Consider the following 27949-nt stretch of genomic DNA (forward strand, 5'->3'; position numbering starts at 1 on the left):
ATGAAGGAATGAGCTTTTTTTTAAAGACTGTGCCGCTCACCCAAAAAGGAAAGCGGAGCGGTCACACCTCTTAGCGTCATCGCACTTCATCTCATTCCTCACTTTCCTCCTCAACTCATCCAGCATCTCTCTGGAAGTAATATCATTCAATGGCGGCGGCAGAAGACACTAGCGTGCCGCCGACTCCAACGGCATTATCATCTACTAATACTACTACTACTTCTACTACTACTACTACTACTACCACTACTGGGACTCGACTCAAAACAACAATAGAACCAACAGGAACAACTACCACTGGTACACCGTCAACGACTACGACGCGTCGACGTGCAAAGAGTTTTCTCCGCAATTACTATGGTATCCAACAAACCGATACCGCTAATCCTGATGGCTCGAAGGAGGGCCCATCCATGCTGACGGGGCCTAACTCCAAAGCTGATCCCTATGATCTTGGTATACTTTTTTTTTAAAAAAAAAAAAAAAAAAAAAAAAAAAAATAGAGAAATAGAGAAATAGAGAAAGAAAGAAGGAACAATGGATACAACTAACCCTAGAGGTCCACCCTTCATCACAAAAAAAACTGATTGATAGATAGCCATGGATTCGAAGTCGATAAATACATGCATAAGATGTTTGTAGAAAAACAGCTACCAGGCCTTGTGCAGGCCGATAATGAACTTGTCGCTGATATCAGACAATTGGATGGTGACATGAAAACGCTTGTGTATGAGAACTATAGTAAATTCCTTAGTGCCACCGAGACCATTAACAAGGTATGAAAAAAAAAAAAAAAAAAAAACTCTACTAGTATTGATACTATCATTACTACTACTTGTTACTTGTATATGCCTTATTTCGTTAAACACTTTACGAATGGCTTTTAATATTATAATAATAAAACTCGGCTAGATGAAATCAAACGTGGATAACCTAGAGTCAGAAATGTCGCGGCTGACCCAAAATATCAATAAAATTGCCACCTCCTCAGCTGCTATCCATAGCTCCCTTGGTACCAAGAGAGAGAAAATCCGACAATTGAATGGTGTCCATAGTCTCCTTACTAAGGTAAAAAAAAAAAAAAAAAAAAAATAGAATTTACTTATATTTTTTTTTCAAGTAGAGTTGGTTCTTCATACTAACGATCACCCTGCTCTTCTTCTTCTTCCGAAAAACAGCTTCAATTCGTCTTTGAACTGCCAGCAAATTTGCATCAGTTTCTGGAAACAGAGTCATATACCCAAGCTGTCAAATCCTATTGCAGAACTCTACACCTTCTTCAGCATTACAAACATCTGGCGGTCTTCACAGGAATAGAACGGGAGTGTAAGACCATCATGGTTGAAATCGCTCACAGGATCAGGCAAAAAATGAGCGCGGACCAGGTAAAAAAAAAAAAAAAAGAAAAAAAAAAAAAGGTACTAAATCCCTTATCCCTATCTTAAAGATACTAATTTAGCTATTTATTTATTTTTTTTTTAATAATTTAGGCAACGCTAACTGAGATCACGGAATGTGTGGGTTTACTATTAGCGCTTAAGGAAAGCCCTGTCCCACTTTGGAAACAATATCTACATTTGTAAGTCCAACAAATCTTTCTTTTATTTTTTTTTTTTCCTTGACTTCATCAATTGAATATGCTGGCTAACTTTACTTATAAAAAAATAAAAAATAAAAAATAAAAAAAAAGATCGATGAGGTACCTACAAAAAACGAAAACCAAAGCCTTGGAAGACATCGACACATTGCCTCTTTATGCCCACCCATCACCTTCAGCTCAACAACAAGAACAGCAACCGACACCAAAGACGACACCAAAGAAAACTCTCAGAAAATCATCGAAATCCTCGGGGACATCCAAAGAACCCAAAGCGTTTCCTAAGCCATTACGAACACAATCATCAGCATCATTGTTATCGCTCCCTGCTGCAGATAAGATATCATATCTCAACGTGAACTACTTGAAGCATGTGGAAGGATTTGTAGTATCATTCCAGAATTACTTCTTAGCACCCATTTCTCTAGGAACCAATAGCAACAACATTAGTACTTCCTCAACAGCGACAACAGCGGTAACGGTAGCGGCCTCTGAACAGGAAAAGGAGGAAAAAAAAGAGATTACTCACGTTACAGAGCAACAGCGTCAACACCCTGCATGGATCACAAAGGATTCGAGTGTTCATGCTAATTTGACTAGTGACCAGAGAGAGGAGGCATCAGAGGCTGTCAAGACTGCGATTTCCGAAACCATTAGCCAATATCTGGACATTATCAATTCTTTTCTGGATTTCCCTGTAAGCTATAAAGGAGACGAGGAGGCAAAACTTTTGCTTTATTTTATTTATTTTATTTTATTGTTCTTTATTTTTTTATCTCATTTTATTTTTATTTTATAAACTTCTTATAGGAGGATATCTCAAGCATACGTTCTGAGGTTCATATTCATGTCCTTCAAAATTTGTATTCGGCCTCTTTGTCCAGTAATGGGCTATGCAATATGATTGGTTTTGATACATTAGCTTCTGGTCTGATTCAGGACTGGGAAACAAAATTGATCCGCCAAGCTCTTGGGAAGATTAAGGATGAACTGATGACAAGGATTTCGATACAGGATCTTACAGGTCGGGTTCGGTCACAACAGCAGGAGAATCTTCTCGACACACCTTCTGGAGATTTGTCATCTACTGTAAAAAATATCACTTCGACATCCCCTACTATAACTGCTGCTACTACAACTACTACAGCAACAAAGAACACTAGCCTTGCATCAGTGTTGAAAGAGACTACTCAATGGCTGCACGATGTGTTCAAAAACGACACGATCCCCTTCCTCGAAAACTGTATGAGCTCTGATGCACAGTTCTTAGAGACTAAAGAAGGCCGAGCTTCATTCCTCAAGAATTTCCAGGATAGCTTCAAAGAATCTTTTTGGGAACAAGTCCTTAAAGAGATGCAACAGAAATCACTTTCGTTGACATCTCCTGCTACTACCTCAATCCCTATACCATCGTCCTTGCCAGTGTCAACATCAGCATCACCATCAACAGCAGCATCAACATCAAGGAACAAGGATAGCTTACTTCCATTGGTTATGTCACACCTCTGTTTTCAATTCTCCAACGGCTTTGTTGAACAGCTATATAAAGTTCTCTCAAAAACATTATTCCGACCTGGGAAACGATCACGGCCAGATTCTTTTTTGATCGAGTCTTTTGAACAGCCATTGGTTGTGATACCACAATTAGCACGGGACTGTAAAGCTGTGGCCCAATCTTGCCAAGAAACCGGACATGTCCTTTTAGATGGGTTCGTTGCTAGGACTGGAAATGAGCTCTCTTGGCTTGTCATGGATATGGATATGAAGATGGATATGCAGCACTCCTTCTTGATGGACGGTGATGGTGGTGGTACTATTGGCGATACAGCAACCTCACAAACGCCAGCGTCTGTCTCAGAGACTTGGGAACGAGTGTACAGATATCTGAACGATATCGAACATCAAGTCATGATGGTCTATGGTGATGAAGGTGATGATCGACTCGGCAATCATGAAATTAGCTCTGAATCCATTCGAAGAGAATCTGGGTTCAAATCTCTAGGAGGACGAGGAGGACATGGATATGGACACGGTGGCGGTGGCGGTGATGGAAGTGGCAGCAATAACGACAACAGCGGTCGACTTTCCAACCGAAACGAATCACTTACATCCTTCGGAAGCAACACCATGAATACCATGAATAACAATAACACCCGATTGTTTGAGAACCAACAAAGGAACTTACTCCTCAGTCATATTGATAAGCTGTTCTCTGACAGAGTGGATATCTTTGTTCGATGCCAAGATTTAAATCGGACAGGGATCATGTTTGGGATCGTCAAGATTCTATTGAAGGCTTGGGCAGAGTCTGTACGTCTACGAACCTATGGACGACGAAGTTTTCAACAGATCCAGGTTGATGCAGAGTTTGCCAAGGTTTGGCTTTGGAGATTTGCAACTGCAGATGAACGATTGATGTATTCGTTGCTGGAGGAAACTCAACAGACAGCATATCGAAGATGTTTTGATCCCATACCTTTAGACATGAATGTAAGTATTTTTTTGTCAAAAGATTTTTTTTTTTTTTACTAATAAAATGTTGACTATGCCTTTTTTTTTCTTTTTTTCTTCTTCTTCATGTAGACCATTGAGAGCATCATTAATTCGACAGAGAGATGACATGATATTAAAAAAATGCTTCAGACAATTGTTATATTGATACTACGATACTACTAATGATTGAAAAGAAAAAAAAAAAAAAAAAAAAAATGAAATCCAAAACGGAATAAAAAACAGAAACAGTTTTTGATGCATTGGAATAAAATGACAGTCCTCTCTTTCTTCTCCATTGAGAAATGAGGGCAAGAAGGAGTTATCAATACAAGAGATGGGTATTCATAGCTGAAAAGAAAGGAGCACCCCATAATAATAATAACAGCAACAATGATAATAATAATAATGAAAACAATATCCTTCTTTCCGACTGCTCCTTTCCTTCACTCCTTGATCCTTGAAGTCTTCTTTTCTTTTCCAACCAGATCCATCCGTGGCACTTGCGTCTTCACTTCCTATTTCTCTTTGGCAGCTGCTGTCGATGCCTTAGACTTCTTAGTTGCAGTGACTGCAGCTGCATCGGACGATTCTGCCTTTCTCTTCTGCTTTGCAAAAAAAAAAATAAAAATAAAATAAAATAAAATTAAAATTAAAATTAGTAAAAGAATAAAAAAAGATAACTTGCGAGCTTATCGATAGATCCGGATTGTTTACCTTGCTAGCAGGAGCATCCGCCTTCTTCTCAGTCTTGGAGGTCTCTGCGGCATCAGTCTTGGCAGCCTTCTTGGTTACCTTGGGCTTGGCTTCTGAGCTCTCACCCTAATTTACCATACGAGAAACAAAAAAAAAAAAAAAAAAAAAAAGGTTGATATTAATTCAAATTACATCAAATTACCAGAGTATCTCTTGTATTTGTTACCTTGGCTTTTGCAGCAGCAGAAGTGGTAGTAGCGGCCTTTTTAGGGGTCTTCTCTTCCGACTTGTTTTCTTTCTCGTCCTTTGCTGCTTTAGCCTTCTTTTCCTTAGGCTGCTTCTTATCCTCAGCTGCTGTTGATGATGCTGAAGATGATGATGATTCAGTGGCAGCAGCAGCCTTCTTGGGTGCCTTCTCCTTCTTTTCCTTGGCAGCGGCGGAAGTACTAGTAGCAGCTTTCTCTTTAGCGGGAGCTGCCTTTTCTTTGGTTACCTTCTCCTTCTTCTCCTTGGGTGCATCAGCAGTAGCTGTTGCCGATTCTGACGTTTCAACCTTCTTCTCCTTAGAAGCTTTGGTCTTCTTCTCGGCATCAGCACTAGTGGCGGCCTTGGGAGCCTTGGAGTTTTTAGCAGCCTTCTCAGCCTTCTCTGACTTTTCGGTCTTCTCAGCCTTGTCAGCTTTCTCCGCCTTCTCCTTTGGTGTCTTCTCCTTCTTCTCAGCCTTAGGAGCCTTAGCCTTCTCGGCTTTATCAGCCTTGTCGGCCTTTTCGGCCTTATCAGTCTTTGAAGCAACCTTCTCCTTCTTTTCCTTTGCAGCCTTTTCGGCCTTTTCAGCTTTTTCATCCTTTTCAACCTTTTCCTTCTTCTCGGGCTTTTCCTTCTCGGTCTTCTTATCAGACTTTGCTGCTGTTGCCTTCTCGACGTTCTTTTCAGTTTTCGTTGACGTTGCTTTGCCGGACTTTTCTTTCTTGGATGTTGCTGTCTTGGTTGCCTTTGTAGACTTGATCGCCTCTAGTGCCTTGGCTCTCTTCTCTGCGTTCTTTGCGTTCTCGGCTTCGGCCTTGGCCTCGTACTCTTTTCTAGTGGCTGCAGGGACAGCTTCCCATTTGTCGACCAGTTTTTTGTAGATATCGGCACGGGAAGCATCGGGTTCGACCTTTTCCTTGATCTCCTTCTGATGTTCCTTGACATACATGTCGAATGCGGAACGGATCTTGGGGATGACCACCTTGGCGTTCTCATTAGCGGCCTTTGTGGTGACCGTGGTCTTTGTCTTTTGAGCGTCCTTCTTCTTAGCTAAGAGGGCCTTCTTCGCCTCTGATTTCTTGGCCTTGAGCTCAGCAGCCTTTTTGGCCTTGGCAGCAAGTTTGGCCTTCTTGGCGGCTTGCTTTTGAGCTCTCTTCTCTTTGGCCTCCAAAGCGAGCTAATTTTTTTTTTTTTTTTTTTTTTTTTTTTTGATGAATAATGAAAGTTATATATAAAGTCAGTTGTCGTCACACAAAAATATGGATCCAACCATTCCTATACAACTATATAAAAGACATCTTGTAAAAAACCTAATTAAATTACTTTTTGAGCACGAGGGACAAGGCCAGAATCAGCAGGCTTCTTCAAAAAGACCATGATACGTTCCAACAAAGCATCCTGCATTGTTTCACAAACCGGGTTTTCAGGGTGAGAAAAAAGGAGACGGAATGGTTGGTTAATCCAAAACGAGTTTTTTTTTTTTTTTTTTTTTTTTTTTTTTTTTAATCGGAAAAGAAAAGGAACAATACACAATGTCAGTGCGCGTGACGGACATGGCGATGGGATTTTGTACGAGTTGAGAAATGTGATGCCATTTACCTTGTCACCGCCAGTCTCCAAGTTGAACAACTCGATAAGCTCGCGAAGGCCACCAACAGTCCATTTGCCGAGCTTTTCTTCATAAGCCTCTTCTTCTTTCTATGTTTTTTTTTTTTTAAAAAAAAAAAAGTGTTGTTGTTGTTGTTGTTGTTGTTGTTGTTGTTGTTGTTGTTGTTGTTGTTGTTGTTGTTTACAAAGAGACGAAGACAATGAGTATAAGCATTATCACGCGATACAAAGGAAAAAGAAAAAGAAAAAAGAAAATAGAAATAAAAAAGATAAAAGTACGGTACCTCACTCAAATCAGCAAATCCGTAGAAGGCCTTGATATCGTTCTTTGGGCTCTTAGTCGCAGTGACACGGCCGAAAAGGAGACGGTGAAGGCCCTTGACAGTCTCATCACTGACCTTTAGCTTATCCAAATTGGCGCTGACTATGGAAGGAAGGAAGGAAGGAGAGGAAAAAAAAAAAAGAAAAAAAAAAAAAGGATTAAGATATTTAAAGACTATTTTTTGAGCGAAATGAAATAATATTGATGATCCACGTTGTTGTGACAATTGTTGAGCACTGCATAGAGGCTGTGTTGTAAAATATGTTTATACATATTGTGTAAAGTCGTAGTGTCAGCGGGGATGCGCAGAGCTTTTTTTTTAAAAAAAAAAAAAAAAAAAAAAAAAAAAAAAAAATCCGGATTGACTACGCGTATCCGAGTTTATCCGTGAACGTCTTGCCAAAAAAAAAAAAAAAAAAAAAAAAAGATGGATCCTGAAAATAATAATTTCATTGGCCGAGAGAGATGTTTTTTAAGCGTATGCGAGTTAATGGTTAATGTGAAAAGATACTTACCCACAGGAATATCGCCAAGCTTGACACCCTTGCCCTGTAATTTTGAAAAAGCAAATGAGTAGACAAGAATTTAATCAATGTGAAGAGGAAATAACTATATTTACTTGTGCAGACAAACAAATTTTGAATGAGAAACAGAGAAGGGAAAGAAGGAAGGAGAGAAAGGGGGAAGGGAGTGAAGACAAATAAAAAATAAAGTCATTTAATTACATGTGGAATCTCGAGCTTCTTTTCAGGCTTCTCGACGACGGGCACAGCGAAACGTTCGACTTGTTTACGCTCACGAGGGCCAGTGACGGGAACTAAGGGTTTTTAAATGAAAAGAAAGAAAGACAAAGAGATATGAAAGTTAGTTTGGGTGAGTAGATGTGAGGGTAAAGATCATGTCATACGCTTTTGACCAAGTAGGAACATCTGAAATTTTTATTTCCCAATTTTTTTTTTTTTTTTTTTCCTTCTTTCAAGACAAAAGAAAATAACAGATGCTGACGCGTTTTTTTTTTTTTTTTTTTTCTTGTTTTTTAAAAAAAGAGAGAACAAAGAAAGTGTAATAGACAAAAGGTAATAGGAAGAACGCTTTATGACAAATATGCAAGACGAAAAAAAAAAAAAAAAAGAAGAGAAAAAAAAAAAAGAAAACAAGAATAATTTTCTTTCTTTCTTTCTTTTTTTGGGTTCTTTGTCTCTTGTATGAAAAATGGTGGTGGTTGCTCAAGAATAGAAAATAATAAACATACGCGGAACAACAGGGTCACGAGGAATATAGACCTCGGAATCAGAAGACTCTGCGGAATCAGACATTGTTAACGATGGAGAAATGGGATTTAGAATAGAATATAAAAAAAAGAAAAAAGAGCTTTGAGTTTTTTGTTTTTGCTTTTTGGTGATGGTGTGAATGGAGTTAAAGAAAAGAAGAGAAAAGTGAAGAAAAAAAAAAAATTATTTTTTAACAAATTTTTTTTTCGTGTTTTTTTATTTTTATTTTTTTTTTTTTTTGGTCAGGCAAAAATTTTTATTTTTAACAAAAAAAAAAAAAAAAAAAAAAAATTGTGAGGATTCGAAGGAGAAAAGTGAGGCATGAAGACCAGGTCATTCAAAAAAGCAATGTTGCATGGGTTCATGTAGAATGTCATTCTCTTCATGACCATGTGTCCCATGCTCATTCTCCTCACTTGTAATCACGTCCTTTTTTCCCTTTCTTATAAAGCGACCTTAGGACCAGAGTCAACTAATTTTTTTTTTTTTTTTTTTTTTTTTTTTTCAGCAAAAGGGACCCGATTTTTTTTTTTTTAATCCAGAGATGGCATCACTTAAAATTTACACACATCATCAACCATTTTGATTCATTTTTGTACTTTATTAAAAACAACGCGTTCCTCTTACCATTCCACCTTTTACTTGCTAATACCATTTGTCCCTTATCCTCTCTTCTCCTTCTCTCTCTCATCGTCAGTTTCTGTTACGGAAGAAATAATCCAGGCGGTAATAATCTCTAATGTCCATATGCAAGATTATAGATGTAATCCAGATTATGTGGATATGAAATGGGCACTGGCAAAATGATATCAATGCTCAATGCACAAAAAATTGTCGGTATTCTTTTGACTATCATCTGGCTCATCGAATGTCGCACTTGCATCGCCTTCATTTTTATTTTATTTCTTTTGCCTCTACTCAAGGACGACCCACAGTAAACATTGTTCTTCTATTCTTTCTCTCTCTTTCTCTTTCTCTTTCTCTTTCTCTTTCTCTTTCTCTTTCTCTTTCTCTTTCTATCTCTTCTTCATACAAAAGAAAAAGGGAAAGCCCACAACAGTCTACCCACTCATCCTTCAAGTCATAATTAGCAAATAGTATTTTTTTTTATTTTGTCTAAAATGCATGGGATGCCCCTAATAATTTTTAGTTTTTTTTTTTTTTTTTTTTTTTTTTTTTTTACAGTTGGAAAGCCTTGGCCAAGATGTCGGCACTCTCCTTGCGATGAACAACAGCAATACCTGTTGCTGGCGCAGCTGATGGTGCACGCCCAATGTAGCTCAGTTCCTTCTTGTCTGGCAATAGCTGGCGTATCCTTGGTTCCATGAACGTGTATGCGCCTCCGTTCTGAGGTTCTTCTTGGATCCAGGTGAACTCTTTAAGTAACAGAAAATAAAAAAATAAAATAAAATAAAATATAAAAAGTAAAAAAAAAAAAAAAAAAGTTTGTTAATGAATTGTTATACAATGTTACATGTTCGACTTTTTTTTTTTTTTTTTTTTTTTGTTACCTTTGGCACCAGAATAAGTCTTGATTTGTTGCTCAAGGCCTTCCTTCGGGAACGGACTCAATTCTTCCACACGAACAATCGCCACCTTCTCATCCACTCCCTTCGTCTCACGCTCCTTCAACAGATCGTAATACAGTTTGCCAGAAACAAACAACACCTTCTCCACCGCACTGGGATCCTTCTCAGTCTTCATATCTCCCAAAACCGGCTCAAACGTCGTGCCTGGAGCCATGTCCTCCAAGGATGAAACCGCTTGTGGCAAACGAAGCAATGTCTTGGGACCCACCACAATCAACGGCTTGCGGAAGTTACGCTTCATCTGACGACGGAGCAAGTGGAAGTACTGTGCTGGTGTCGTTGGATTAACCACATGCATGTTCGTGTTGACCTTCCTCGATGGATCCGTCACATCAAACGAATCGCTCGTCATCTGCAACCACCGTTCAATACGGCATGAAGAGTGCTCCGGACCTGCTCCATCATATCCATGAGGTAACAACATTACCAAGCCAGACTGACGGAGCCACTTGGCTATATTCACAAAAAAAAAAAAAAAAAAAAATTATAAAATAAAATTGTTAATTTTTTTTTTTTCCCTTCCTAAACACATGAGTGACCCTTTTTTTTTTTTTTTTTTTTTTTCCTCCAACTTACTTTCAGCACTGCTCACGTAGGTGTCAATGGTGACTTGGGCAGAGTTGAAAAAATCTCCAAACTGTGCTTCCCAGATATTGAGCATCTTGGGTGTCTCATAGCTCATACCAGCCTCAAATCCCAACACTGCCAACTCTGATAGACTCGAGTTGGCCACCTCCAGATGGCCCTGACTCTCACTCAATGTATTCAAGGGGATATGGACTCGCTCCGTCTTTTGGTCCACCAACATCGCATGACGTTGTGAGAACGTGCCTCGACCAACATCTTGGCCACAGATACGAACATCATATCCCTCCATCAACAATGATCCAAAAGCAATTGCCTCTGCTGTGGCCCAGTCAAGCTTTTGTCCGTCCTTCAGCTTATCCAACCGAGACTTCACATGGAATTTCTCCAACCGTGGATGGATCTTGAAACCCTCGGGCGTAACAACCGAAGCACGACCAATCCCCCTCATCTTCTCAGTATCCACTCCAGTATCCATCTTGCTCACTGTCTCCGTTGGTAAGGTCATCCCCTTCCACTTGTGCTCCAGATGATCTGCCTGTGGTTTATAACTCTCAATCTCTGAGAAATCATCCTCCAGTTTCTCAAAGTAACTCTGACGGAAGTCATCAATTGCAGCCTTCGTCAGAATGTTCTCCGCCAATAACTTCTCCTCATAGAGCTTGGGGACTGATTTACGAGCACGGATGTTGTCATACATCAGCGGTTGAGTAAATGCGGGCTCATCCAACTCATTGTGTCCCCAACGACGGTAGGCAATCAGATCCAGGATCACATCCTTTCGGAACTTGTTACGGTACTCGAACGCAAGTCTCATTGCATGAACTACCTCCTCAGGATGATCACCATTCACATGGATCACAGGTGCGTTGATCATCTTTCCAATATCAGAGCTGTACACTGACGAGCGCGCATTTTGAGCTGGAGTCGTGTATCCGATCTGGTTATTAACCACAATATGGACCGATCCCCCTGAAGTGAAATGAGGCAAGTTTGATAAACCCAAACTCTCCATCACCACACCCTGACCCGTAAACGCAGCATCTCCATGGAGTTGGACGCACATGACCCTGTCTCCGAGCTGGCAGTCTGGAGAAGAATTGGTAATCAGCTCCATTTGTTTTGCGCGGGCCTTACCCATTGCCACAGGGTTGACTGCTTCGAGATGAGATGGATTATGGAGCATTGAGACATGAATTGGCTCAGCTTGACCATAGTCCAGGCGTGGAGAATTGGCAATGTGAGATAAAACATCTCCAGTGGCGGGGATACCAGCAGGGAACTCAGAGTTGCCCTTGACCTTATGGAACAGTGCCGTTGGGTTATACTCCATCAAATCTGTGAGAAGATTCAGACGACCACGATGGGGCATCCCCAAAATCACCTCGGTAACACCAGCTGTAATTCAGATTAGGTCAAACGTGAAGAAGAAAAAAAAAAAAAAAAAAAAAAAAAAAAGAGGGGTCAGAGCCACAGGAAGAACGACACTTTTTTTTTTTTTTTTTTTTTCTTATCAAACATAAAAATTCCCAGACTCACCTTTTGAAGCAGTCTGGAAAAGTGCATCCAATGCAACCATCATGCTTTCGGCTCCCTCAAGACCATAACGCTTAACTTGAGCAAATTTCTTGGCCATAAAATGGTCAAATACCTCAGATCTTGTCAACAACTCAAAGATACGATTCTTGTCTTCAGGTGTGATTGGAGGCTTTTGGTAGGACTCGACCTCATGTGCAAACCATCTTCTCTCGCTAGCATTCTGTAAAAATGTAGAATCACAGAATTTTCAAGGTAATGGGAAGAGGTGTTCAGCAAAACTTTTTTTTTTTTTTTTTTTTTTTTTGTTTTGTTTTGTTTTCACTCCTATTTAAAGCTTACAGGGATATGTGTGAACTCATAAGCGATCTTGCCGCAATAAGATTTTTCAAGGTGGGCGAGGACGGTCTTGAGCGAAGCTTCCTCCTTGGCGTCGGTGTTGCTCTTGGATTTGTTGACATGGAGAATACCATTGAGGCTATAGACCTTATTCTCGTCCGTCAATGCGTAACGGTCTGCTTTCAATGCCAAAACCTCCCTACAAAGGTTGAAGTGTATTGAGGAGATAAAGTAAGACGAATAGGGAAAGATCAGCAAAACAATTTCTTGTATATAACCATCGATGATCTGTTTTTCATCATTTGTTCCTCACTCTTTATTTGAAAGTTTTTTTTTTTTTTTTTTTTTTTTTTTTTTTTTTTTTTTTTTTTTTTTTTTTTCATCCCTCCTACACGACTTACTGCTGCTTAACAATCCCAAGGGGATCAAGATCTGCCTTAAGATGACCATGGGTCCGGTATCCAATGACCAGACGAAGCAAATTAGCATTCTCTACTCTGTTGGCCAATTCTTCAGGAGAATCTTAAAAGCGCCCGATACAAAATTTACCACACAAAAAGAGGAAGATACAAGAGTTTAGAAAAATAAAAATAAAGAAACACGAGAAGATTGTTGAAACAAATATCAAATATGTATATATATATATAAGAATTACAATCAGGCATGGAAAAGACTTTAGGAACACGATAGCCATAAGCTCCATCATCATGATAGGTACGACGCTGCTGGATGCTGTGGATGGCAGGAGGGATAGTCTTGAGTGTCTGCCTTGACAGGGGCGAGATCTGAGGTTTAATGGACTTGCTTGATTGAAGTGCATGGCGATGCATGCCAGCAGAACGCGCTAGACTAGTAGGGGAGACCCTGGTGGTGATGGTCCTGGATGTGTTGACCGCGGCCAAACGAAGAATGGCAGACATTATTTTAATAGTATCAATAATCTGCTTTTATTTTCTTTTGAACCCGAACTCGGATCTGCAAAGGAATGTATTATATAAGAAAAGTAAAGGAAAAAAAAAAAAAAAAAAAAAAAAAAAAAAGAATGGAGCCGCGAGGAATGAACAAGAGGAATGAGGGAACGACGAAAAAAGAGTGGAGCGAAAAGGTGGAGTTCGCGGCTAGGGAAAGGATGAGAGTGAGAACGAGTGTAAGAGTGTGTGTGAAAAATAAATAAGAAAGAAGGAAAGAAAGAGAAAAAAAAAAAAAAAAAAAAAAAAAAAGATCCTCCTTTTCTCCTTCTTTATCCCTCCCCCCGCGTTCCACACCCTCTTTGCCTTCCGTTGCAAAAAGGGTGAGGCACGAACATCGGTGTAAAAACGTGGAGTAACACATTCATGGGGGGATACAGTACACATACAAAGCGATGAGCAAATGACTAACACCGTGTACCTGCGCACCCGTATGGGCCGTGGGAAGGATTGGGCTGACCTGCCTCTTTTGGAAGGTATGGCTCATATCCTCCCACACTATCGTCCCTGACTTTTTTTTTTTTTTTTTTTTTTTTTTTTTTTTCCTCGTAGCCCAGAAACAAATGCTGTTCATGTATACATGAACAAAACAAATGTAAAACCTTAGCCCAACCATTCCCTATACTTATTTCAAAGTACTCCATGGTTTCAATATGGGGGATAAGACACCAACCAAACATTAGACATCAGCCAGCCAGGTGCCATTTACATCTAACCAACATTTAAAGAAACCTTGCTGTCGTCTATGAAAACAAGATAGAAAGTAGGAGGGGCCGGTGTCTTTACCATCCTACAGACAAAACCCCGTCCACTCAAAAAAACTCCATTGGATAATTGCGGGGAAAGAGAAGAAAGAAGGAGCTGAAGGAGGAGTTTTATTACTTCATGAGCGACGATTGGTCTTTTGCAACGAACAATGGTCACGCACCCCGTCAATATACTTTTTTTTATACTTTGTTCTGGAACCTGATTTTAATTAGGCTTGCATCCTATAATTGAGCATATGCTAACCCCATGTTTATCCACGTCCTACATGCAAGTATAGATATAAATATATATATATATATATATATATATATATACATATAAAAGTTTATTTCACTCTATCCTATGGCTGTTCTCTAAGAAAAAAAAAAGACTACATGTCTACAACGCGTCTATTAAACGCGTTATCCTGCATGTTGCCCTACGGCCCTACGACATTTTCATAGACGTGTTCATTGAATCTTGAGAATGAAAGCGTGCTGCCGTATCAGATTGTGTCAGATTGCCTCGGGGTTCATTACCCACAGCATGCCATCCCTCTTTCCAAACAACTATCATTATCACTATTATTAACATTATTGTATATACATATATCTCAATAATACTATTATTTTTTAGCTTCAAAGACATATGACAATCAATCAACCAACGGTGGGCTCATCAATTCTTCATTTCAAGCTATCACGTGCATCAATTCAAGCCCCATACGCACTAAATGAAGTGGAGTGGAGAAGAAGTTGTCGATCGATCGATCACCAGTCCCATGTATCACCGCTTCTTTACTCTTTTCTCTTTCTCTCTTCCCCCTTTTCCTTTTTTTCTTTCTTTCTTTTTTTTGTAAAAGGCACCAATATACTCATCTTTCCCACCTTTCCTCTTTCACCACCCGTAACTTTCACTGGATTTATTATCATCACAATAATATTAAAAAAATGAACTGGCTCAAATCAAAGATGGGATCGCATGGATGGGACCTCACAGAGGACGACATTAAAAAGCCTAATATCCTCTTTCTCGGACCTATTGAGTACGCTAAGCAGGAGCTTGAAGATTTCGAGGAGTACTTCACTGTCAAGGTATTTTTTTTTTTTTTTTTTTTTTTTTTGCTAGTGGATGAATAAGCATCTACTACCACTATCTTCATAATAACGTCTCTTTTATTATTATTATTATTATTATTATTTTTGTAGTATCATGAAGGAGGCCGTGAAGAATTCATTCAAATGTGCAAGAAGGGCAAGTACAATGGATATGCAGCCATTCTCTGGAATCCCTCCAATGACAGCAACTCGGTAAAGGGCTTTTTTAAACTGCCGCTACACTTCTCATGGTAATCGAAAAGAAGCTAACTTTTTTTTTTTTTTTTTTTCCCCTCATTACTTCAAGATTGGACCACTTGACAAGGAACTCGTATCACACCTCCCGGAGAGCTTGTCTGTGATCTCACTTCCTTATGCTGGATATGATCGTTTCGACATTGATGCATGCACCGCTAGAGGTAAGGAAAAAAAAAAAAAAAAAAAAAAAGGAACAATAATAATACACACCCTATCCCTCCTCCCCACATGACCTTTTTTTTTTTTAGTTTCGTGGGAATGGGAATATGATCTGTATCATGTATATGGAGGTTTTATCAGTAAAACCTTCCTCCTTTATTTATTTATTTATTTTCCTTCCTCAATCATAGACATCACCGTCACCAATACTCCAGGCGTTGTTTCAGCCGCTACAGCGGACACCGCCATGTTCTTAATCATGGGATGTCTTCGTCACTTTACTCAGGGTCAAACAAATCTTCGTCAAGGTAAAAAAAAAAAAAAAAAAAAAAAAAAAAAAATAGAATAATTGAGAGAAAATGAATAATTTCTAATGGAGTCCTATATCCCTCTGGGGAAAATAATACAAAAAAAAGGCAAGTGGTTGACTGGAATTACATCTGGACGTGATCTTGCCTCCAGTGCACTTGGTATCATTGGTTTAGGTGGCGTCGGCAAGGTAAAGGAGGATCCTTATTTTTTATTATTTTTTAGCTCGCTGTATGGGCTTAATACAATGCGTGTGCATTTTCATGAAACTTAACATTTTTATTTCCTATACTTTGCTTTGTAGGCTATTGCCAAACGCGCCACTGCATCCGGTATGGTTGTCAACTACTACAACAGGAAGCGACTAGATATTCGAGGTATGGATATCAGGGAGATATATATGTTTTGCATTGTTGTCCCAACTCTCGGGAGGCGGGGAAGTATTTCTTTTTTTCTTCGTTCTTGATTCTTAAGTTTCTTTTTTTTTTTTTTTTTTTTTTTTTTTTTCAAAAAAAAAAAATATTTACAGTGGAGGCCGAGTACAATGTTCAATATGCAGCCTATGAGACTCTGCTGCGCGAATCAGATGTGATTGTGATTGCAGTTCCATTGAGTGCCTCAACTAGACACATGATCAGTACTCCACAATTCGAAAAGATGAAGAAGGGCGTTGTTCTTATCAATGTTGCTCGTGGACCTATTGTCGATGAAGCTGCATTGGTAGAAGCTCTGAATAGTGGAAAGGTAAAAAAAAAAAAAAAAACACGCATATCATACAACATAACAGTTAGCAACTACTTCCTTTCCTACTCTGTCATGGAGATTAAATCAAAACGAGTTGATTTCTTTTCTTTAGGTTTCGTCTGCTGGGTTGGACGTGTTCGAATTTGAGCCCAAGGTTCATGAAGGGTTGCTCAGTCACCCTCGATGCACACTTTTGCCACACATGGGAACCCACTGTGAGGGATCACGGCTAGACATGGAGGTAACGCAAATAGTACTGAAGCAGCACTAGTGTCTTTTTTTTTTATTATAATAATAAGAAAAAAAAAGTCTAATGTCCTCACTTTTTTTCTTTTTTCCTCCTAATTATAGAAACTCGCTCTTCGTAACTCCAAGAGGTTTTTGATGGACGGCGAGGCTATTACACCCATCAACAAGATTGAAGCAGCAGGCAAGCCTTTGGAACATTTGATGACTGATGGTATTGATATCTCCAAGCTCAATATTACTTTACAATAGTATTACTTTTGTACCAAAGCTTTCAAGGACAAATACATGGAAAAAAAATAAAAATTAAAATAGCTCATGTTTATTACAAACTTGATATATCCATTCTTTAAAAAGATCCCACAGAGTCCCTGATATCGTACATGTTGAGAGAAATAGCATCTTGCGATTCATTACTAAAAAAAAAAAAAAAAAAAAAAAAAAAAAAAAATGCCCAACACACATTTTGCTGAACAATAAAATCATGATAGCCAAAATATAATTCAGCAGAGGAAGGGAATGAGAAAAAAAATTTTTTTTTTTTTTTTACATGACATACATTTTTACTTTGAAATATTGCACGAGGGCGTTTTATTTCAGTCTTTCAAGTAAAATCCACCTTTAATTGATGGGCTTTCTCCAAATAAGACAGAGCAAGCTCAATTGGGTTTGAAATGGGTGACTTTGCCTGTAGCACAAAGGATATCGACATGTCCATAAAATAACATCCGCGTAAATATTTCTTTTTTTTTTTTTTTTTTTTTTTTTTTTTTGGATGAAGTTATTTGTACGGGGGAACCGTACGAATAAACGGGGTCCGTCCCGTACAAATAACTTCTATCCTTGTCCAAAAAAAAAAAAAAAAAAAAAAAAAAAACTTGCCATTTAAGAGAATTAAAATGAAAGTGCCGGGACTCGAACCCGGTTCTCAGGCTTGGAAGGCCGGAATGATACCCATATACTACACTTTCTTATCTGAAAATTCTAGTTTATTACAATAATATATAACTGATTAATGACGCTTACGTAATTATTTTGCGATCAGGACTGAGGCAGACCGGCGGGTGGTGGCAAGCTTCAGGACAGTCTTCCCATGACCCTGAGGGTCCTTGTTATCAAAAAAAAAAAAAAAAAAAAAAAAAACGGAGGCTGACCAAAGAGTAGCTGAGAGCTATCGGCAACAATTAGAACTGACAGTAATGGAACGGCTAGGAGGATGTCGCTTTTTGATGATTGAGGACTGTGGCTAGAAGATGACTTTCGCGCACAACAGGCCAAGTAGGGAGCAGGGCTCGTCACAGGTTCCGTAGGGATCAAGAGTTACCACTCGTGCTGACGTGGTTTATGAATAGGATGTTGTACTGTGGCAGTATGATGATGCGGCTTCGGTTGATTATTGGATACCGCTTTATTTACGACCCCAGTAATGGGTAACCCATTTATAGAGCTAACATCTAAATAAATCCTACATGACCTTGTGGGCTCGTGGGTCCTTGTTACGGCAGAGGAGCACTAAATTTGGGAACTCTAGAGATGTATATCTATGGGGTGCAAGCACAAAGGGCCAGAGAAAGAGGTGTAGACCCGCCAGGGACAAAAGAGCCAACTTTTACTGCGGCAGAGGAGGATTGCATCTAGGGTACTCTGGATATGCATATCGATGGTGTGCGGGAAGTACGATGTCATGGCGATAGGAACGGCGATGATGAGGACGAGGTAGAGCACATACCAGATTGGTCTGTACAGGATATTTACCGTGGACTTACACCCAAATCCATTGCTCAGAGTTGGAAAGTTGGCTTCAAGACAACAACAAGGATAGCTACATGTATGGTAGGGCGCTTTGTCAAGGCCATAGAAGAATTCGGTCGTACAGAAATCTGGAACAAACGGTGTAAAGTCACCGTTGAATGGGAAAAGGCTCGTGGAATCACTACTCTGAGCAAACGCGCTAGAGGACGCAACTGTGTTGGGGAGCACAGACGTAGTAGCAATGATCTCCTCGTCCCTTCCCTGAGACAACGACAGAAACTGAACGTGAGAGAGACCTACAAGATCCTGGATGATCGAGTCCGGGACAGCTACGTTGGGAAAACTAAACTGGACGTGATGGAACGGCTAGGTGGAATGAAGTTTTTGATGGCTATGGATAGCAGATAATTTGTCACGTTGCGCAACAGGCCACTCGGAAAGGTGAACTTTGAGTACCAAAACTACGGTAGTCAGAGTTTATGTAATCATAGATATAGCGACTCTAGCTCGTACGCGACAGGCTAAGAAGGGAGTAAAGCCGTGTCACAGATCCCCAGGGAGACCAAGAAAGTCCACCCAATGCTGACGTGGTTTATGAACAGGATGTTGTATTGTAGCAGTATGACGATGCGGCTACGGCAAATTACTAGATACCACTTTATTTGCGACCCAGTAATAGGGCAACTCGTTTATAGAGTTAACACCTTGATTGGCCCTACATGACCTCATGGGTCCTCATTGTCTCAAAAAAAAAAAAAAAAAAAAAAAAAAAAAGAGGGCGAATGCATACAAGGTGGTGGTCTCATCAACTTGGCTTAGAGAAGAAGGAAAATTCCGTTCATTGTTGAAGCCAAAAAGATAGAAAATGAACGATTTATGGGAGGCTTCTACAAGAAGAGTTACAGTTGAATACTATAGAGAGGTTGCAGAGGTCTAAAACTATCGGGATTAGTAGGCGTAATTTCTACGCAACGAGCCACGCAGGAAGTAGCAATGATAATTATAAGCACAGAAAGTTGAAAGGTCAAGGAGAAGAGTTGTCTGAAACAGAACGCGTTTGTGACATTTTATGATATTTTGACTTTATAAAGTTTTTTTTTTTTTTTTTTTTTTTTTTTTTTTTTCACGTTGCTTTGATAGCATGGGGCATTTGAGAAACAAGAATGAGTGGTAAAAGTGGAAGAAGGGAACGTGAAAAAAAAAAAAAAAAAAAACTATGTCCATCCTGTCACTATTACACTATTAGGGGTTGATAAGATGATCTGAAGAGATAAGAAAAAAAAGGCAAAGGTTTAGTAATAACAACAACAAAAAAAATAAAAAAGAGCGACTGCTATAATAGTGTTCAACATACTTCGAGCTGGGAGCGCTACATGGTCTGTATCAGCAATGATAACCTCGTGCATGCGCTTCTGGAATTCGTATCTTATTCTTAGTTGTTTCTTCTCTCCTAGACAAGGATCATAGAAACCAAGGATGTGGTTCTACATAAAAAAAAGAGAAGTCAATAAACTCTGTTATTATAAGAAGAGCTTTTTTTTTTTTTTTTTTTTTTTTTTTGGCATTACCTTGGAGTGACCACCAGGTAAGACCAACTGGGAGTTGTTCACCAGTGCCTGGACAGCGATCGTCACTTCAGCTACGAGCCCTGCACCCAAGTTTCCATACACTGCTTCTATAATAACAAGGCCGCCTTTATCCTGTTCTTGTTTGGCCTTGCGTGCAGTCGATTCCTTCAACAAATTGAGAGCTTCCTCCGCTTCCCTTTTTTGATTTTCAATAAATTCTGCATGAACTCTACGAAGCTCCTGTAGCTTCTGTGCACGCTCACGCCTCTTCTTGGGCTTAATATACCCTAAATCAAGCGCAGCAAGCGCACAGATCGGTGCCACTGCTGTCCAGAATACAAATCTGGGGCTGAAATCAGATGACAATAAGATGGGAATCGTCACCGTTTGGCCCAATCGCACAAATCTAGTAAAAAGAAAAAGTGAAGAATGAGCTAAAAAAAAAAAAAAAAAAAAAAAGGAGAGGGCCAACCAAGCAAAAAGCAGGCAAAGCAATTACTTCATATTGAATGCAACTCCTCCTGTCAGAGCAACTTCTACAGCCAAGCCTAACTTGGTGTGCTTTGTGACCTTGCGGTCTGCACCGACGCTAGTACCAAGTCCTGCTAAATTCGACATCCTTGTACCGACTCTTACTCTGGTGGAATCATCCAGATGCCATGTGCGATCTACCAGCAGATGCGATTCCTTTACACCAGCCTGGAGTTCGACTTGATATTGCTCTTTGGCTGGATTAACAGAGGTGATTCCTAACGACATGGATGAAAAATGCTGGCGATCCTCAAACAAAGGTCCCCATGATCCAAGAGCCCATTCCCCTGTGCGGTAAGTGACATATCCTGTAGCTTTTTTCGTGATTTTACGCCCAAAAGTCATGACTAGCGGCATCGGACCCTGAAAGTTTCGCGTAAATGCAGTGCCAGAAACATAGGTTCGCGGATCAATGCTGTAAGTTCCTTTGATTAGGCTAGATCCCGGATTCAAGAACGATGTTCCAAACTTGTTTTAAGATTATTGGAAATATATATATACAAAAAAAGGAAGGAGAGGGTAAGGCACACGCAGACTACAATCCTGTGCAAATATTTAACATTAAACGGCGTAACATACTTCCATGGTAAGCTTGTCTGAAATCGCATGTCGAACTGTACCAAAAACGTTGCCGCCGGCTCGTCCAGATCGCGAAAACATGTTTCCTCCTAGTATCAACTGCGTGCGTGGCCCAAAATTTGTCTACAGAAAAAAAAAAGAGTATGAGGATAAAACATAGAAGCTGTCTCACAATTACTACAGGGTTTGAGCTGCTTCTTCCTTTACCTCAAACGAATTCTTCATGTAAAGATTCATTATATCAGTTCTTTTCAAAGAGTCCAGTATGCTTATTGCCTTATTCTTCTTTGTCGACAGCCCAAAGGGTATAGGGGAGTGGTGCCGTTCAAAGACTCTACTGGCATCTATATTAATAATGATATCATTCCTGGATCGAACCATATTCTCCAACTCCAATTGCTGTCGCTCCCGAGCAAGACGGGCAAATTCATCCATCGTCTAGAAAAACAAACAGGGTATTAGGACAAAAAACTTATTCGGTTTAAATTATACGAGCAAATCATTGACTGAATACATAACAAAATCAAATTGCAAAGCCTAATGATTCACCTCTTGTGGAGTCTTGATATTGTGCGCCACTTCCCATTTATTTTTCAATCCCTCTTCCCCATATTCATCATATGCTGAGCGCAATTGAGGATTGCTCAAGACTGTAGATCAAAAAAAAAAAAAAAAAAAAAAAAATTAAAGAAAAAAACAAAACTAACTGATCAAAAAGAGAATCATAGGAAGGGCTAACTCAGTAGTTGCCCAAAGGGAAGAAGAAGAGGGAAAAGTACCTTCGAATGCTCTAGTAAGGATTGCAAGCTTTGTTTCTGCTGCTTCTTTGAGTGATGAGTTGCTTTGGTTGTCCGGATGAAATACTTTGCTTAAACGGTTGTAAGCTAATTTGATCTCAGCGTCCGAGGCCTAGGCAGATATAATGTTTGCATTAGAGGCTATATGGATTGTTTCGCACGGCCTCCTGGCCTTATTAAGCTGATAGGGTCTTCTTGGAAAGCAAACTGCAAGTCACCTTCTTGGAGACGTTCAAGATGGCATAAAAGTCCGATTCTTTGGACCAATTTGTCTCCAGATCATCCTGGTGCTCATCTGCCTGAACAGCTCTATGATTATAGCTGAATTCTGGCTCTTGCGGCATAGATTTGTCCTGGTATACATCCTCCATCCTGTAATTTCACTTCAGTTGAATCGTTGAATTTATGATTCCTCGATTTTAATAGAAATCGGAGCAACCTTTCAATTTTCCATTCTTGGTTGACTGATCCACCGGTCACAAGGCGTTTGCCGCCAAAAATTATATTTAATAATTAATGCATGGTGATCCACTCTATACGCTTGTTTAAACGTAGCGATCAAAACCTCCGAATTTGAAAGGACGCAGTGCCAACCCTTATAGAGGCTGAAACCTCTTTCTTGGCAATATCCAGGACATCGAGCGGCTTCGTTATACCAACCAGTCCTCCACTTTGCACTGACAACAAACAATTAGCATCCGGAACTCATCACCACAGGAAAGGAGCATCCCATTGACTCAGCGTTGCTGTATAAAGAGATCATAATAGCATGGGATGAGGAAGACTCGAATGTTTATCAATACGATGGTTCCATTTCACATATCAAAAATAATTAGTTATAGCCTGGTTGTGAAGGTACGGGTTCACTTTTAGGTATTGGTAATGGCTAATAGAAGCATGAAGAGGGTGGAGTGATACAAGCACAAAGAAAGATGAGAGAGAAGAGGAGTGACGTTATGAAAGTGTTTTGTAGCTTTATACGTTGTCTTTATAAAGGAAAAAAAATCAATTTATAACTGCAAATAGAAAGCGCGTAAAATGACATTAATGCTTTCTCCACATGATCAGTGCAGCATGGGAGTATTTATTGAAAACAAGAGGGCAACGCCTGAAAAATTGTGATGATGAATTTCTTGGAGATTCCATTTTTTAACTTTTAGGGGGAGCCTCTGGGGAATATGGAGGTTGCGCTGTAATTTGTGGCTGTTGGTATGCAGGCTGTGAAGCACTCTGTGCTGGAGCCAATGTTACAGATGTTCCATACGCCATGACTTCCGTCATTCCCTATTCAGATAGGCAGGTTCATGAGGATTAATCTTAGTGGTTACTTCCTTTCGATCCATTTGTATTCCTGAACATTTTGAATCATTACCTCACAGACTTCTTGTCCAGTGAATTGGACACCAAGGACAGCTGCAGCAAAAGATTAGAAAAGTATCAAATCCAAACATGTTAGGTTGAAAAGTAAAGGACTTTCTTTTTTTTTTTTTTTTTTTTTTTAATAAGTACAGTAGTTTTTACCATTGCCTCCAACAGTAGCAGCGTGCTCAAGTAAGCGGACAAAAGCTGTTTCACGAGCCTTTTCTGCCATCTCAATGTATGTAAAACTCTCGCCTCCTCCTAACGAGGCAAATGCACCAAAGACAGCTTTTCCTACCTGTTTTTTTTAAAAAAAAAAAAGGTCAAAGCGTTGCGCTAAAAGATGATTTTTAAAGTCATGGCAGGGTAGCCATGAATTATATGCATGAGAGCTTACATTGGGTGTGCGGACAGTCAAGCCTCGAACAACTCCATGGCTTTGTACGATGACGTATCCTGGGAAGGTGAAACTAATGAGAGCAAATCGAATCATCAGCTGCTCGTCTCAGCAATCAAACGCCACCATGGAGAAAGAAGAGCATTTTGATATCTTACGCAGTCGTGCTGAAACGACGATCAACAGCACGGGTAGGTTGGTTTTGTTTAGGCATGGTAAAGGGGGGTCAAGACTCAAAAATCAGTTCAAAGGCAGAAGGGTGTTGAGAAGTGATTAAGGCTCAGGGAGGCCACCTTTTATAGCAAAATAGATAGCATGGCTATATCATAAATGGATATGTTAAAGAAAGACATGGGCTGTGGTCTCTCGTAAGCATTGTAGCCTCTCAGCCACACTTAATTGGAGTATTGTTTATTTAGAGTTAAAAAAAATATATATATATAAAAAAAAAAGCAACAGCCACAACTGCAAGGATGGGCTTATACGCGGCGTTCAACGATACAGCCAATAAAGTCTGACAATTAAACTATTATCTCCGTATGAGGCTGAACAAGATAGTCTTCACGCCATTCTTCTTAGGCTGTTTTGAAAAAACGCAAAACAGCTGAATACTCAAACACTCAAACTGTACATTAGCACTGCTTTTTTATACATCTTGTCTTTAATTTTGCTTTGAATATGCTGAACTATGCTACAGGTAGTATGGTATGCTTGATACCAAAAATGAGGGGAATATGTATAGTTAAAAAAGAACCACCTTTGTGTTTTTTCTAGTTTTTTTAGACATCGCCAAAGTATCCCTGCTGGTCCAAAAGCAAGACAATGCGACGAACAATCTGAGCAACGCTCTCAGTGGATGGGTCGACGACTAACTCAGCATTCTTAGGAGCCTCATAGGGATCATCAATTCCGGTGAAGCCAGTGATCTCTCCCTTCTTTGCGCGCTCATAAACACCATCACGATCCCAGGCAATGCACTGTTCCAAAGGAGTGGCGACGTGGACAAGGAAGAAACCACCAGACTTCTCAACCTCTTGGCGAGCTTGCTGACGAGCCTCCTCATAGGGTGCAATTGGAGCAACAATAACACCTGCACCAGCTTTAGTCAACTCAGCAGCCACGAAACCCAGACGGTTGATGTTGATGTCACGTTCGCGTTTACTAAATCCGAGCTCAGACGACAACTTGCCACGGATGGTCTCACCGAGCAACAAGGAGATGGAACGACCACCCTGCTGGTTCAGAGAAACCTGGAGTGCACGGGCAATGTGCTCCTTTTTGGAGGCATGATAGCCTGTCAAAAAGACAGTGAAGCCCTGCTTCGAGCGAGGAGGATGAGATTGGCGCAACAAAGCCACGACCTCGGGGTAAGAGAACCATTCAGGGATATGTGCGCCGGTGCGAAGACGGCGACGAAGCTCAGTTCCAGAAATGTCCAAGGTCTTGGCACCAGCAGGGACTTCGTCCGAGGGAACGTATTCGTCAGAGTCAGGCAAATAGGTAACCTGCTGGAAGGGAACAACTTCAATGTGAAGCTCATCTTTGTACTTCTCAACGAGATACTGAGCATCATAGGGACCATAAAAGTCTTTGCCAGCAGAGTTCTTTCCAGGGCCAGCGTGGTCACGACCAATGATGAAGTGAGAGCATCCGTGGTTCTTACGAATGATAGCATGCCAAAGAGCCTCACGAGGACCAGCCATACGCATGGCCAATGGCAAGAGAGAAAGGGCAGCCATTCCGGTAGGGTAGCGGCGGATGATGGCTTCGTAGACACGAACACGAGTGAAGTGATCAATATCCCCGGGCTTAGTAAGACCAACGACAGGGTTGATCAGAACATTAGCCTGGCGAGAGCGAGCAGCACGGACAGTTAACTCACGATGTGCACGGTGCATGGGGTTACGGGTCTGGAAGGCGACGACACGAGTCCAATTCAACTTCTGGAAGTATGCACGGATTTCAGCAGGAGTGTCTGATAGTTCAGAAAAAAGATTTGGGTTGATTGTGCATCCAAAACGGAAAATTAAAAAAACCGGTCAGATTATCAAAAATTACGCCTTTTCTAGCCTATCCCATGCATCCTGTATTCCAACAACATGACTGTGTCAGATCTGGTAGAACACTTACTTCTATAAGCGACATAGTCATAGTGAACGGGAGCCTGGATGGCCTGGATAGTACCTCCTACATAAAATTCCTTGACATTCTGATGCAAGTACTTGACGGCGGGGTGTGCAATATCATCATCGCCAAAGACTAATTTTGCCTCCTTGACTTTATCGGGTCTGTAGATGTCCTGGATAGTCAAAATAGCGATAGGAGAGTCGTTACGAGGATCACGAAGAGCGATTCGCTTCTCAGGCTTCAATGAAAGGTTATCAATATCCTCCTGTGAGACATCCAAGTTGATGGGCATAGACCAAAGAGTACCATCGGCCAAACGAAGGTTCTCCACGACGCTGTTCAGATTGAAAAGGCAAACCGTTGAAGATTGGTAAGTGGATCGTTGCCGAAATGATCATTCATCATCAGCCGGATTAGACTCAGATCTCAGCTTCAGAAGGCGGATCTAAATCCGACTATGTAGTAGTTCTTTTTTTTTACCTGGTGTAGTCCTTCTCATTCAAGAAGCTCTCGAGAGGAGAGAAGCCTCCAGAGATGATGAGTTCAAGATCGCACAGCTGGCGCTCAGTGAGGACAATGGATTCGATGGTGTCGGATTCCTTTAGGAGTTGCTCATGAATGGGCCTGTCACGGGCGACAAGGTCCTTAAGAATTCCACCATGGGGAGTGTTGGCCATGTTTGATAAGATGATGTGAAGGTAAGTCTTACAAAAGTCGGTGGGTGAGGGAGATCAGCGAGGAGCAATGGACAAGAGAAGCAGAATGGATCGAGTGGGGAGGGATGAAGATCAGATCTAAGAAGGAAAGAGGAGTTGGTGCCTGAAAGCGGATCTGAGTTGCATTTTATATCAGAACAAGGATTGACTAATATGAAGGTATGTACACCGTTTGCGTCTAACGAGCAGCAATAGAATGATCTGAAGGTGAATGGCATCATTTTCGCTGTTTCTGCGGCCTTTTTTGTTATATTTTGTGTTTTGGGCAACGTCCTGTGCGAAATGTCCGAACAGAGACGGATAAGAAAACACACGATAAATCCGGCGAATGAGCATCGAATAAGAAGGCGAAACTCGAAGGATGGCCTTTTGCTGAATAAGACGGGAAAACTCCAAAGTGTAAATCATAAGGCTCTTTCGCGCAGCATGTACTACTCAAGCTGGCGAACGCAAAATGGCGCGACCACAGTGGCTGGTGACTGTTCTTAGCGTCAGATCACACCATTTCCTCAGGATTTACGCAAGAGCACTTAGCATGTGGTGGTGAAAAAAATCAAGATGAGTGACTGTCTTCTGCCTGTCCTATCCTGTTGAAGACAAATACGCGTGTACATGCTTGGGTTGGTCAAACTTGGTTTAAGACATTCAACACACATGATGCGATTCTGCTGCCACTATTATTACAACTGTTTTGCAGCCTTTTCCTAGTAAATGAACCAAACAGACAGATAATCAGACAGAAAATTTACAGAGTATAAATAAGGTAAAGAGAACGGACCATCCTTTTCTCCCTCTTCTATGCATTCTTCTCCTTCACATCAGGCATGGCTGCCACAACCAACAGATACAGATTTGAAACTGGAATTCAATTTGCCTCTAACTGTCGCCATTATTTTTTCTACAAGCACCTATGTTTCTAGACAACGACAAACCTTTCCATCTAAACCGGGATTAGGTTGTCACAACCCTCTTTTCTATTGTACATTTCCAGGAGCCAATTAAAAGAAGAATATTCTAATTATTGTCACACAGGGCCCACGCGTGTCATTCAATCCCTTGTTTTTTCTCCATCCATTTTGCCCTTCGTTTCTTTTTTTGACTTACATCACACCTTACACACCTCATTTATCACCATTTGGTCATTCTAGTCATAGAACACAAGTTCATGTTTTGGTACTCTTGTATGCATGCAAATGTTGTGTGCGTGTAACCTCACCGAGGTTTTCTTGAACAAAAATTGTTCCGCATCTTGCACTTGAACTCTCACCACTAATAACGGCCACCAGTTTAGCAATTTAACTTCGCCCACCAGATGG

At 40.4% G+C, this 27949-nt stretch overlaps 7 protein-coding genes and 1 non-coding gene across 8 annotated transcripts; 2 read left to right on the plus strand and 6 right to left on the minus strand.

The window, feature by feature from the left end:
* Window positions 1-10: 10 nt before the first annotated feature.
* Window positions 11-4263, plus strand: BCR41DRAFT_425248 (hypothetical protein). The gene is made up of 8 exons (XM_022030557.1): window positions 11-456; window positions 595-776; window positions 913-1068; window positions 1179-1385; window positions 1491-1579; window positions 1691-2294; window positions 2408-4087; window positions 4181-4263. Exons 1-8 carry the CDS (start codon window positions 150-152, stop codon window positions 4214-4216), a joined length of 3261 nt encoding a protein of 1086 aa, XP_021877400.1. The 5' UTR covers window positions 11-149; the 3' UTR covers window positions 4217-4263.
* An 873-nt stretch (window positions 4264-5136) lies between these two features.
* BCR41DRAFT_171525 (hypothetical protein) lies at window positions 5137-8471 on the minus strand. Its single transcript, XM_022019704.1, has 8 exons — window positions 8212-8471; window positions 7685-7776; window positions 7475-7508; window positions 6922-7061; window positions 6629-6727; window positions 6353-6427; window positions 5743-6206; window positions 5137-5654 (listed from the first exon to the last, which is right to left on the minus strand). The coding sequence occupies exons 1-8, from the start codon at window positions 8273-8275 to the stop codon at window positions 5273-5275; spliced, it is 1350 nt and encodes a 449-aa protein (XP_021877401.1). The 5' UTR covers window positions 8276-8471; the 3' UTR covers window positions 5137-5272.
* A 943-nt stretch (window positions 8472-9414) lies between these two features.
* Window positions 9415-13299, minus strand: BCR41DRAFT_327215 (Thiamin diphosphate-binding protein; the record flags this gene model as incomplete). Its single annotated transcript, XM_022021650.1, has 7 exons — window positions 12935-13299; window positions 12681-12801; window positions 12283-12478; window positions 11944-12163; window positions 10396-11802; window positions 9742-10272; window positions 9415-9606 (listed from the first exon to the last, which is right to left on the minus strand). Coding segments are annotated over exons 1-7 (2931 nt in total), but the record flags the coding sequence as incomplete, so codon positions are not given.
* Window positions 13300-14772: 1473 nt separating this feature from the next.
* On the plus strand, window positions 14773-17181 carry BCR41DRAFT_340980 (glyoxylate/hydroxypyruvate reductase). Its single transcript, XM_022022223.1, has 9 exons — window positions 14773-15088; window positions 15203-15304; window positions 15399-15510; window positions 15700-15816; window positions 15925-16007; window positions 16122-16194; window positions 16347-16561; window positions 16674-16802; window positions 16913-17181. The coding sequence occupies exons 1-9, from the start codon at window positions 14945-14947 to the stop codon at window positions 17057-17059; spliced, it is 1122 nt and encodes a 373-aa protein (XP_021877403.1). The 5' UTR covers window positions 14773-14944; the 3' UTR covers window positions 17060-17181.
* Window positions 17182-17707: 526 nt separating this feature from the next.
* On the minus strand, window positions 17708-17778 carry BCR41DRAFT_t129. Its single transcript has one exon. It is a non-coding gene; the product is annotated as a tRNA-Gly (tRNA).
* A 1999-nt stretch (window positions 17779-19777) lies between these two features.
* On the minus strand, window positions 19778-22457 carry BCR41DRAFT_327223 (hypothetical protein). Its single transcript, XM_022021651.1, has 9 exons — window positions 22253-22457; window positions 22017-22146; window positions 21787-21887; window positions 21445-21675; window positions 21238-21360; window positions 20627-21126; window positions 20128-20533; window positions 19914-20043; window positions 19778-19821 (listed from the first exon to the last, which is right to left on the minus strand). The coding sequence occupies exons 1-9, from the start codon at window positions 22403-22405 to the stop codon at window positions 19802-19804; spliced, it is 1794 nt and encodes a 597-aa protein (XP_021877404.1). The 5' UTR covers window positions 22406-22457; the 3' UTR covers window positions 19778-19801.
* A 619-nt stretch (window positions 22458-23076) lies between these two features.
* On the minus strand, window positions 23077-24044 carry BCR41DRAFT_389342 (putative heavy-metal-binding-domain-containing protein). Its single transcript, XM_022028113.1, has 5 exons — window positions 23949-24044; window positions 23791-23863; window positions 23556-23691; window positions 23407-23447; window positions 23077-23318 (listed from the first exon to the last, which is right to left on the minus strand). The coding sequence occupies exons 1-5, from the start codon at window positions 24002-24004 to the stop codon at window positions 23184-23186; spliced, it is 441 nt and encodes a 146-aa protein (XP_021877405.1). The 5' UTR covers window positions 24005-24044; the 3' UTR covers window positions 23077-23183.
* Window positions 24045-24431: 387 nt separating this feature from the next.
* On the minus strand, window positions 24432-26880 carry BCR41DRAFT_327225 (sulfate adenylyltransferase). The gene is made up of 3 exons (XM_022021652.1): window positions 26398-26880; window positions 25921-26252; window positions 24432-25765 (listed from the first exon to the last, which is right to left on the minus strand). The coding sequence occupies exons 1-3, from the start codon at window positions 26592-26594 to the stop codon at window positions 24570-24572; spliced, it is 1725 nt and encodes a 574-aa protein (XP_021877406.1). The 5' UTR covers window positions 26595-26880; the 3' UTR covers window positions 24432-24569.
* Window positions 26881-27949: the final 1069 nt, after the last annotated feature.

The sequence above is a fragment of the Lobosporangium transversale genome, assembly GCF_002105155.1.
Source record: "Lobosporangium transversale strain NRRL 3116 chromosome Unknown BCR41scaffold_47, whole genome shotgun sequence".
Classification (NCBI taxonomy): domain Eukaryota; kingdom Fungi; phylum Mortierellomycota; class Mortierellomycetes; order Mortierellales; family Mortierellaceae; genus Lobosporangium; species Lobosporangium transversale.

What these genes read in the sequence shown, in the direction of transcription:
- BCR41DRAFT_425248 (XM_022030557.1), top strand. Translation starts at nt 150, where the DNA reads ATGGCGGCGGCAGAAGACACTAGCGTGCCGCCGACTCCAACGGCATTA. An exon ending in ATTCTTTTCTGGATTTCCCT is followed by an intron (nt 2,295 to 2,407) that starts GTAAGCTATAAA and finishes AACTTCTTATAG; the next exon opens with GAGGATATCTCAAGCATACG. An exon ending in CCATACCTTTAGACATGAAT is followed by an intron (nt 4,088 to 4,180) that starts GTAAGTATTTTT and finishes TTCTTCATGTAG; the next exon opens with ACCATTGAGAGCATCATTAA.
- BCR41DRAFT_171525 (XM_022019704.1), bottom strand. Translation starts at nt 8,275, where the DNA reads ATGTCTGATTCCGCAGAGTCTTCTGATTCCGAGGTCTATATTCCTCGT. An exon ending in TCGTGACCCTGTTGTTCCGC is followed by an intron (nt 7,777 to 8,211) that starts GTATGTTTATTA and finishes AAAAACCCTTAG; the next exon opens with TTCCCGTCACTGGCCCTCGT. An exon ending in TGGAGACTGGCGGTGACAAG is followed by an intron (nt 6,428 to 6,628) that starts GTAAATGGCATC and finishes GAAACAATGCAG; the next exon opens with GATGCTTTGTTGGAACGTAT.
- BCR41DRAFT_340980 (XM_022022223.1), top strand. Translation starts at nt 14,945, where the DNA reads ATGAACTGGCTCAAATCAAAGATGGGATCGCATGGATGGGACCTCACA. An exon ending in CCTCCAATGACAGCAACTCG is followed by an intron (nt 15,305 to 15,398) that starts GTAAAGGGCTTT and finishes CATTACTTCAAG; the next exon opens with ATTGGACCACTTGACAAGGA. An exon ending in GATCACGGCTAGACATGGAG is followed by an intron (nt 16,803 to 16,912) that starts GTAACGCAAATA and finishes TCCTAATTATAG; the next exon opens with AAACTCGCTCTTCGTAACTC.
- BCR41DRAFT_327223 (XM_022021651.1), bottom strand. Translation starts at nt 22,405, where the DNA reads ATGGAGGATGTATACCAGGACAAATCTATGCCGCAAGAGCCAGAATTC. An exon ending in CAGACAAGCTTACCATGGAA is followed by an intron (nt 21,127 to 21,237) that starts GTATGTTACGCC and finishes TCTTAAAACAAG; the next exon opens with TTTGGAACATCGTTCTTGAA. An exon ending in GGAGTTGCATTCAATATGAA is followed by an intron (nt 20,534 to 20,626) that starts GTAATTGCTTTG and finishes TCTTTTTACTAG; the next exon opens with ATTTGTGCGATTGGGCCAAA.
- BCR41DRAFT_389342 (XM_022028113.1), bottom strand. Translation starts at nt 24,004, where the DNA reads ATGCCTAAACAAAACCAACCTACCCGTGCTGTTGATCGTCGTTTCAGC. An exon ending in CGTCGTTTCAGCACGACTGC is followed by an intron (nt 23,864 to 23,948) that starts GTAAGATATCAA and finishes TGCTCTCATTAG; the next exon opens with TTTCACCTTCCCAGGATACG. An exon ending in CTGGACAAGAAGTCTGTGAG is followed by an intron (nt 23,319 to 23,406) that starts GTAATGATTCAA and finishes CTATCTGAATAG; the next exon opens with GGAATGACGGAAGTCATGGC.
- BCR41DRAFT_327225 (XM_022021652.1), bottom strand. Translation starts at nt 26,594, where the DNA reads ATGGCCAACACTCCCCATGGTGGAATTCTTAAGGACCTTGTCGCCCGT. An exon ending in AATGAGAAGGACTACACCAG is followed by an intron (nt 26,253 to 26,397) that starts GTAAAAAAAAAG and finishes CAATCTGAACAG; the next exon opens with CGTCGTGGAGAACCTTCGTT. An exon ending in TGACTATGTCGCTTATAGAA is followed by an intron (nt 25,766 to 25,920) that starts GTAAGTGTTCTA and finishes CTGAACTATCAG; the next exon opens with ACACTCCTGCTGAAATCCGT.